A 10,285-nucleotide genomic window follows, 5' to 3' on the forward strand; every position below is an offset into this window, starting at 1 on the left:
AGCGGCAAACGTTTGTTATACCGCCATAAAATCTGGAGATTATTTCGTGTTTATCACAGGGAAATTCATGTAACCCACACTATATATTAAGTTGATCACTAACATAAACGCGTGTGTTAATTTCAGCCGTGCTACATTTCACTCCTAAGCATGCATCTGTAAATGTAACATCTCGACAGTCACTACCTACGCATAGTTTGAGAAACATGTGTGTCAGTCACACAAAAATGTAATGCCTTCATTTGAATAAAAATGCTGCGGACTAGGCCAGCTTCATTCCCCCCCAACCGCCACCGCCGATACCTAAATAAATGCGCAAACTGTGGGAGTAATAAATAAGAAATACGGCAGGGAACAACCCGGGATGGGGCGCCCACCCATCGCAGGGCACACTCACACTATTCACTCACAAAAGCTTATTAATATTATCTTTAATATTTATTTCCTTAACATTCCAATATTCTGTTTTTTATGATATTATATTTGTGTGATGTACACTTTAATTCATTTGCACCACGTGTACCTGTTTGCATTATATGAACTGTCTGTTCTGCCTTGTACAGTAGTGTTCCGCTTGGGGTTAACTAGCTAATGCCTGGTAGGTTAACTAGCTAATGCTTAAGGCATTCTAAACATACATATTTACGAAGTGATATGTAGCATACAAATGTTTAAGTGACCGGCTTAAATTATATAATAAATTACGTCGTATTACAGAGATCAAGTCACGTACCGCTCAGAATTCAATCACCATTACAGCTACGTGTTATAATAGCGCTAGGGGGAGCCCAAGCCTAGTATATACAAAAGGGTTGGTTTTGATGTTTACGCGTATACAGTATACATGAAAACTTTTTCACATTTTATGGTAGCACATACACATATATCATCTTATCCTCCCATACATACATAAAACATTAACTACATAGAAGTCTCTAATTCTATATGTAGGTAACCTCAGACTTCATTTATGTCACATATATTTCTCTTGAAAGGGAAACGACACCACACAACATCACAGAATGCCTTTGTATGTTACTGCAGAGCACATATATAAAGACCTCGAAGGATAAGTGTTGTGATTTAAACCAAGAATGGTGGCACTCTTCTATGAAACACTTCAGTGTCTGCCATTGTTTGGGATACCTTTCTGCAACGTACCCCTAGAGCAGGAACCAGAAATCAGAATCTTTTTCCCCAGGAATTCTTCCCTATTGTAGTTCTTCAGATGGTAGTTCCCAAACCTTTTTTTAGTCTCTAGTCCAGAGTAGGTACTTTTCCCTGGCTAGATCAGAGTGGTGCTAAAAAGTGACAAACATTGCTGATTGGTCTACCACAAGCACATGCAGCTTGGACGTTACTCAGAAGTTTGGGGAAACAATATAGATCTAGTGCAGCAAACATTGACCAGATAGAATTATTTTATTATTTCTGTTTCATTAAATGATACCTTGTCTTCTCACATGCTTATTTACCATCAAGGTCCTATTTCCTGTTGTGCGGCCTAATAGCAACACAAAAGTAGCCAGAAAAATTCCTGCTTGAGACAACCAAGGAACTCGGAACCAGGAACAAGGTTCCTGAACTTTGGTGGGAAAGCACCTTATGAGTGAAACTGTAAGGTGTTGACAGAACTGACGTCAGTACCCTGCTCCGCCAAATTAGTTGGGACCCAAGGAGGAGTGGTCAGGTTTTTAATGTTGTGGGGAAACAAGAAAAGTCGAATTGGATGAAAAGAAGACTGTCCCTCGTTCAGCTTGGGATGGTCTATTTTTTATATATGGAGTTATTGATGGTAAGAAACAGCAGAGTGCTCTCCGGTCATCCTCTTTGTCCTATACAGCCTAGTACCATCAGCCAAAGACCCTGGCATAGAGAGGGCTTCCCTCTCTAAATGGTTTATATGGCAGGACTTTCCATCATCAGTGCTGGGGGTGGCGGCCCCTGAGTGGATGTACCCAGGCAGCTGCGGGCCATAGTCAGAACCACATTAATAACTATCTCCAGGAACTCGGCCAGTGTGCAGAGGGACACCCCCACCCAGAGCCCCACCAGGCCTCCGACATTGGAGAACAGGTCAATGTCCTGTTGACAGAAGAGAAAAGGCAAATAAGATCCCAGAGTATATTATGATGTGCATTATCAGGTTTTAGGGCAGATGGGCTGTACCATCAATGATCAATGCTGTAGTGAATTTCGATTGGACATTTTAATCAATATGTAGTTTTTACTAATGATGGGCAAATGAAGCTTCATGAACCATTTGCTGTATTTTCTGTCACCACTAGATGGTGCTCTCTGTTCATAAATGGGCTCAAAGCATGCCCCAAAGCAAACCAAGGGCACCATCTAGTGGGGTCAAAAAACACACCCCATAGTTCATTAAGCTTCATTTGCCCATCACTGGTTTCTACAATGGATATGGTATTTAAGAATATAGCGAACATCGTTTTTTTTCCTTAATCAAAACATTTTGTCACAGACACAGACGAGCCTTGCTAAGGACATGCGTGTCCATGTACAGACAGGTTGATGGTTCCTGCTTATCAGGGTAAACACTTTATAGGCTTCTGGTTCTGTTTAGATCACAGCTTTAACAGCGTGGTAGTGACCCAAATTACTACCACATTACTCCATGGACAAAGTAAAACGATGCATATTTTCTGTTTCAGTCTCACCACATTTGTCAATTTGTTAAGACGGTTCCCCAGTTAAATTTCATATGTCAATGACATCTTTTAGGCCAAGACTGTGAACCAGTGTACTAATTACAATATGGTTTTATCTTAGAATAACATAAGTATTATTTTGAAAGAAATACTGAGTAAAATGCAAGTGAATTGCGTATTCTTTTTCTCTGTTTACCGTGATGGACGGCTCTTCTGAAATGTGTTCGTAGTTCATTTTCTGATAGTAAACCACTACTTTCAACAGGTTATCTCTGGAAGACAAAAAATACACTCATACATAGCTACCACTAATTCAGTCATCAGTTCGGAGAATGGAACTGGTCTACAATTCAATGAGGTGCAATATTTAAGGGAAGCTATCCTTTAGAAAAAAATTAAGCAATACTTTTTGTTTGTATTAAAATACTGTCACCGATACTGTACTTTTCACATGCATGCTTGGTAATTACCTAAGTAGAATTTGATGGCACCTGTCTATACGAATGATAACGATAAATTATTACATATCTATAGATACATTGATACGACAGCTGATACAAACCGGATTTTCTGCTGGTTGTCAGCAATGGCACGCAGTTGTTCCCCTTTATTTCTGAGATTACTAGAGAATTTATCCTGGAACAACCGGAAAAGGGGCATTAATTAATTTAGGATAATCAGATAGCTACTGCTACCAAAATATTGTATTTCCTTAGTTTTTGTGTGTAGATAAGCATTTAGTGATTCACCAATTCATTCTGTGCATGTAATTGATGGTGCCCTCCCAGACATCACATATCCCATTAGACACTCACCAGGTAGGCTGTCGCCGGCCACTGGGATCCTGACACAGTCAAGTCGAACAGCTCCTCTCTAAAAGCAGGACGATTAAGAACTATCACTAAATGTAAAACATGTCATTGAGCAATTTTTTTGGTTTGGAGGAACTGACACGAAAAAACTGATGCATAATCAGCAATTTGGCATAAAATTCAGCTGTGTGGGACAGTAGTTGTGGTGCAAATTTGGTTAAATAAATTGGGTAAAAAAGAGGTTACAACACACACATACACACACACACATACGCACAGTCGGGTAAACATATCCTTATGGAGATTGCTCATTCATTTCTGTGGGAAAAATGCTAATGCTAACTATGACAACCTTAACCCCCATCCAGCCCTAACCATAACCATTAGTGGCCAAGCAAAATACAAGAGTTTTTACATTTTTAATTTTTTCATTGCAGTCACAGATTTCAATTAAATTGAGTCCTGGTCCCCATATAAGGGAGAAAAAAACGGGTATTCATCACATTGTGGGGACATTGTGTCCCCATAAGGTAAAGTATACCCACTCTCACACCCACACACACATACTTAAATATGCACAACTGCGAAGAAAGAAATGTCTCAGAAACCAGTGTGTCAATTTTTACACTGATCTAGGGACTTTTCTTGAATCACAAGGTGCATCTCTTGTTGACTTAAAGGATTAGCTGCTGGGACAGTTGCCGCTGTCTGTGGTTAATTAGTTCCCCAATGTGCAGAAGCCACAGAAATTGACAGTAAATCCTCTTAATTAAAATTCATCTCTAGTTTGTAGAGGCAGGATCCATGGCGTGCATTCAGATGCTTTCTGAAAGGTAAGCAAATGAGCTGCTCTCCAGTGGCTCTGTAATGGGTATCCGGCCTCTTCAGAGAATTCACTGACTTCTGAAGATGGTGTTTCTGGGCTCTTTCACCCAAATGGTCATCTTTAACATTTTAGGAGTCTTTTAGCAATGGTTATCTTTGGGCTGAATACCTGCAATCTCTTAAGAACTTTATTCGTACAGTCTGGACGTGGAAGCTCTGTCTGCCCGTTAAAGCATGTTCCTTGCAATATGTCATATTGCAACTCTCTCGTGACCTTGGTCAGGTGACCACCTTCTCATTATCCACCGCTGCTACAGCCGCATGTCACCCTGCTGACTTTGCTTTCCCTCACCACTCATTTAATGCCTTCGAAGAAAAGTCACAGGGGACTTAGTCCATTACACAAACACACACGCACACATATGCACTCACACGCACATAGGTACACACATATCTTCTCTTTCAAAACTGTTCTCCATCTTATTGATTCTGAATATATTTCTGCACAATGCGACACAGAAAGCAACTTCCCATTTATAAAACCATATCTATCTATGGAGGCTTCAATAATTATCACATGTTTTCTGTGAAATGACTTGTCACAGAATCCCACCTCGACCCCCCCCCCCCCCATTCATTAAGTCCCGATGAAGCAGCTCCACTCACTCACACACACGCACAGGTTTGTAATTATATCTTTGTGGGGACTCCATTCATTTCTATGGTGAAAACATGATGACCTTAACCCCTACCCAGCCCTAGCGTTTTTACTTTTTTGAGTGCATTCACAGATCTTTGTGGGGATCCGAAAAATGGTCCAACACTCTCTCCATCTTCATCAACACATTGGGATTCAGTACTTACTTGCACTGAAGAGGACAATGACACGGTAACATGTCAAGGGAAAATTTATATTCGTATAGCTCCAAGCATCGTCCTGTGGGGGGAATAAACAATGTGGAGGTAAAGAACCACAATAAAAGCACAGGGAAGTGATCCAACGGGGATGCAAAAAAAGAACAAGAATTAGCAATTGTTAGCCTTTTCCACGCAGTGAGAACATAAGCCACCAACGCAGTGTAAAAGTGTAAAGTTTTATGCTTACGAGTTGTGGATGAGCTCAAATTGCATTTTGGGTAATTCATCCCCGGGGGAACTGCAAACTCCCAGTGACTGCATCCACAGTCATCCATAATACTATACTGGGCACATGAGCGCTTGCAGGCCTGGGAGGCAGCAGGGAAAGAACAGTGGGTGAGCAAACTGGCTAAAATCCATCGTAGGGAGAACCGTCTATATCCATGTAGACTACGTACCTCCCTGGTGTATTTTGAGCCATACAGATCATGGTAGTAATTGGTAATGCCCTCTCCATCGGTACAGTTGCTTCCATATGGATGCTTCAGTCGTCTAATTCCAATCTAGCATGGTTAAACTCCAAAAAATGATTTTCATCTATCACACTGTCATTGGTCTGGATACAAAGATACATGTGAGTGTGTGTGTGTGTGTCCATGCGTGTATGCATGAATTAACCATAATGCTTCATATTTCTTAGATGTTACATTATAATTAAAAAAATATATGAATTATTGCAATGTGTGTAGTGGTACTACAAAAACATTCAAAAATGTTTAGATTTTTAAATAAATGTCTGTTAACCAAAAATGTATGGTGTATATTATGTCAACATAATGCTGATAAATCTTTGAGCGTCGTCACCCTTGTGATGCCGATGTCCGTCTCGGTTCCCGGTGGGATGTTGACGCCCTCGTCCTCTGGGAAGGGCGTGGCATGCTGGTCATGAACCAGCAAGCGGATGCCGGCGGAGTGGGTGATGTCCCTGACATATTCAGTCTGCTGGATGAACAGCTCCATGTGAAGCCCTGTGGGAGCACAGTGGGGCCCCCGGTGATCACTTACCCTTCCCTGTCACATTCTCCCCATTTAACCGCACCTCCCCCAATTTAATCCACTGGCACTGGAGAAACCAGCTTCGTCAAAGCTCAGGCGGTGAGCATAATGATGATATTGATTCTGATGAAGAGAAAGGATGGTCTAGAAGACTGATGGCGCATCAGTGATTTATTGTCCCCCTACAACTCACTTGGTGTCACACTATCTGAAAATCACTCCCCCCCCCTTTTATTGTGGGTTGCTGTTTACCATATGAATTAAGTAAGAGATTCTGCTAATATATGGTTTTATCCAATATTGCAATTTGCTTGAAGAAACTGACGGAGTGGATGACTAATTCAAGGCCTCAGTCTGCAAACTAATGAAGAACTATGGTAGAGTGTTATTATTATCTATAGCGAAAACTAGATCTATAGGAAATCATTTTTGTAAGCTGAAATAACATACAGTATGAAAATAAACATTTTAAATGACAACTAAATGAAAATGATAAATATCGCTTCCAAAACTAGCTGAAAAAAAATTAAAAAACCATGAAATACTTTCCGTAATTGTTTTTTTTTAATATTATTTAGTCAAAATAATGATTTGTTTACCCGCGACCCAATAGGATAAGCGGTTTGGAAAATGGATGGATGGATTTGTTTATCTTTTCTCCTTGATGGAAATCATTCAAGGAAACATAGTCTGGTGTATAGCCTTTAGACGATCATTAATAATACCTGGAACATTATTTTCCCATTTCCAGGACATTAGTACATAATGTTCACTGTGTATTCATGTGATTCTCTAAGGATCCAACACGTAAAACAGCTCTACAAGTTTCAGTCTAACCCTAAAAGTAAAAATTCTAAAACTCTAAAAATTGAAACTAAAAAACAAAATGGGAATATATCATTTAAATAAAGCTTATAAAAACTAAATAAAACCACACTGAAAACTAAACTGAATGTCTGAGGATCTTTCCATACTCACCGTATGTGAATCCCGCTTTGGTGGTGTTCAGTGGCACGCCGTTGATGGGCTTCCCCCGGATGTCTGTGTTCTTGTGAGAGTTGAACGTGTAACAGTTCCCAAACTTGTAGTTGACAAACCCTGAAAAGAAACTTATCGTAGAGGATGGAATACAATAAGCAAGAAAGAACCATTTTAATCTATAATTACAAAATGCAGGAATTATTAGTCAGCAAACCTTACAATTTATATTTACGAACAATCATACGTTCAACATTCTGGTATTTCTATGGTACAAAAATAATTTGTGTTTACTATAATTTTTAGTGTGGTGTAAAAGTCCCACTTGTTACGCTTTACCTATGCATCATTAGTCATGTCTTTAACCTGTGTTTGCACACAAGTTTGTTTTATGTTTGTTCTGTTTGTCTTATGTCTTTACTATCTGCACTATTACTATATATGCACTGAGCTACCATGCTGCTCTTGAGAAGGTCCACTGATGTGGTGCTTACCTGGTATTGCATGGTCGCCCATGGTAGGTACAAAATATCAGCATGTCCTCCAGCTGGTGTCCCATGTCCAGTTTCTCCTCTTCTGAAAGCCTGTTGAACTCTGAGGCGAATTTGTTGGAGAAGAAACCACAGCGGTTGGCATCCCTGGCAGAGCTGGAGAAGCTAGTCCTGTTCCACTGCTCAGAGAGGCAGAAATCCTACAGGTTAGAAGAATATCAGACAGAGCATCAAAATAGGAAAATGTCACCTCTTTTCAAGTGCCAAGATAATTACGGTTAACATGAAGACAAGCTTTACTTTCAGTCCTATAAAGTTTCTGATGTTCTTCTTGTATTGGAACAATTCCTATAGAGTTTAATTATCTATTTTAATTAGCTGTTGTGCAACTGCAGGACAGAAACACGGAGAGCAGCTGACCGATAAAGTGCTGTTCAGAGCAAAGTTCTTTTCCAAAGCCGTCCGTCTCAAGCTGTTGAGGTTGCAGATGGTGACAGCGGGGAACATGAGCTTGGAATTGGAGATCAAAGTGATCTTCTCGTGCGATGGGTAGCTATAAAAGGTCATGACCATCTCCATGCACTGCCAGAAGGCACAACAAAATGCGAAGATGACTAATAAGGCCCATAGCCAGCGCCGGAACCAGTGCCGAGCCCGGAAAATGTTCGGGATCCCGTGTGCCGTGGTGTGCTGGATGTCAGACCTGATCTCCAGCAACAAAGCCTTTGCTCTCGGTTTGTTCTTATGTGGCATAACTGTGAAGAAGAAGCAGGAAAGGTCAAAGCAGACAAGCTCTTGTGAAATGGACTCGGAAATCTCAGAAAGATCTCAGACTGTTCTGGAACCAGATCATCCACAAAATGACCAAGCTGCAAAGCTCAACAAAAGATATAAATATGTCACTTGGGACTGACCACAGGTGTTGGGGAGGCTGGGTAATCCATGTAATTCCACTTTGCATTAGAGGCGAGTCCATAATGAGGAGATTTTTTTGTTCCTGTTAGATCAGACCAACCTGCTTCCCTTAATTAGTCACTGACATTTGGGGCTGTGTAAGTTAAAACTGGTACAGAGACGGAGATCTATCAAAAGGACCAAGTCATGGAAGATTCATGAATAAGTGCTTTGGAACGAATGTCAAGTAAAAAAGCAATACAGAGATTGTCGTGATCAGTATGTCACCATTTGAAAATGGTTTTTCTCATCTGCAGTCAGGGAGCATGATGAACGTGCTAAGGGCCCCTAGCTGCTATCTCCCATAACATGAGACATCAGTGGTCCAGTGTCACGCAGAGAGGCATCACAGTCCAGCTGCACTGAAAAAGATGGGTGGAAGCGTGTCGAATGTATCAGAAGTGACCACCCACTCGAAATGAGCGCTTACATTCTCTAGTCCATTTCTGCTGTCGATCAGGTTGTAGTAGGTTATTACATTCTTGCAAAAAGAATTCACAACCTAAGGAAAAGAGCTTGATTATTGTCTTGATGCCTACGCAAACCTTGGACATTATTTTGTACCTGTAATATGTGACACTGAGCTTAAGGACCTGACATTTGTGCTGATTGTCTCTCATCCCTTATTCCTCCAGTGAATTCACAATCCATTTTGAGGTTTTCCTAGTGCTGCTCATCTGTAGCCCGTGCAATGGTGGTGTCCTCAAGATACCGCTGGGCTGCTGGCTCCCACTGGGGCAGTATTTCTCAGCCCAGTACTTGGGGACCCCCAGATGGTCCACGTTTTTGTTGGACCAGGTTGAGAAACACTGCTCTGGAGAACCTCACCCATTGCCCCTTGATAGTTAGGTAAAATGCTACCCCAAACAAGAACCCATTGGCGATGGTAGAAGCCTTTTATTGTATTGTTTAGGAAGATCTTCTTCCATGTCCATCTGGAGGTAGGCATGGCTAAATACACTTTTGAAAAGCACTGTTCCCCTAACAGTCTGGTAAAACGTCCGTTACTTCTAAGTAGGAGATAGGATTCAGACTTCATCACAGGATTTTTCGAGAGTTTGTCCCTGCCTAATCTGACTTGTCACTCCAGTCTACTTTGTAAAACATCCGGTCTGTCCAGATGATCAAACTCCTTTGTATTCCCTTAAAAATGATTGCATAATACATTATTCAGTTCATCGGCAAATTCATGATGTTCGGATATACTATCTCCTGTCATGATTACACTTGCGGAATCTTAACGATTCAGCAATCAGTAATGGCTTTGGCGAAAAATGCTGGAAGATATTAAAGCTTTTGTCAGCCAGTCTGTCTGTGGCAATCAAACTACACAAAAGGCTATATGCTTTGACTTGCTATTGTACTCGAGTGCACAGAGACATCTAACTCTATCCAAAATAACTGATGATGCCATGCATGATGACAATCATCTTCATTGTGCATCACTCCTAACATAGATATACCATATGCACTGAATGTCTAAGCAAGTGAACTGTAGAAATATCCTTTAATCTGCAAACTGATGGTGAATTAAAAAAAAAAAGTTAAATGACCTGGAATAAAACATGTGGCCGAGGAGCTGCTTCTCTATCTTTATGTAAACCTTTAAAAGGGTTCCATTCATAACAGCCAGTTTCTTACA

At 40.7% G+C, this 10,285-nt stretch overlaps 1 protein-coding gene across 1 annotated transcript; it reads right to left on the reverse strand.

Moving 5' to 3' along the window:
• Window positions 1-1,882: 1,882 nt before the first annotated feature.
• Window positions 1,883-9,475, reverse strand: LOC125746391 (amiloride-sensitive sodium channel subunit gamma-like). Its single transcript, XM_049020322.1, has 12 exons — window positions 9,472-9,475; window positions 8,110-8,444; window positions 7,693-7,868; window positions 7,199-7,329; window positions 6,029-6,192; window positions 5,623-5,727; window positions 5,412-5,532; window positions 5,171-5,243; window positions 3,485-3,542; window positions 3,232-3,305; window positions 2,866-2,941; window positions 1,883-2,085 (listed from the first exon to the last, which is right to left on the reverse strand). Exons 1-12 carry the CDS (start codon window positions 9,473-9,475, stop codon window positions 1,900-1,902), a joined length of 1,503 nt encoding a protein of 500 aa, XP_048876279.1. The 3' UTR covers window positions 1,883-1,899.
• Window positions 9,476-10,285: the final 810 nt, after the last annotated feature.

The sequence above is a fragment of the Brienomyrus brachyistius genome, chromosome 7 (genome assembly GCF_023856365.1).
Source record: "Brienomyrus brachyistius isolate T26 chromosome 7, BBRACH_0.4, whole genome shotgun sequence".
Taxonomy (NCBI): domain Eukaryota; kingdom Metazoa; phylum Chordata; class Actinopteri; order Osteoglossiformes; family Mormyridae; genus Brienomyrus; species Brienomyrus brachyistius.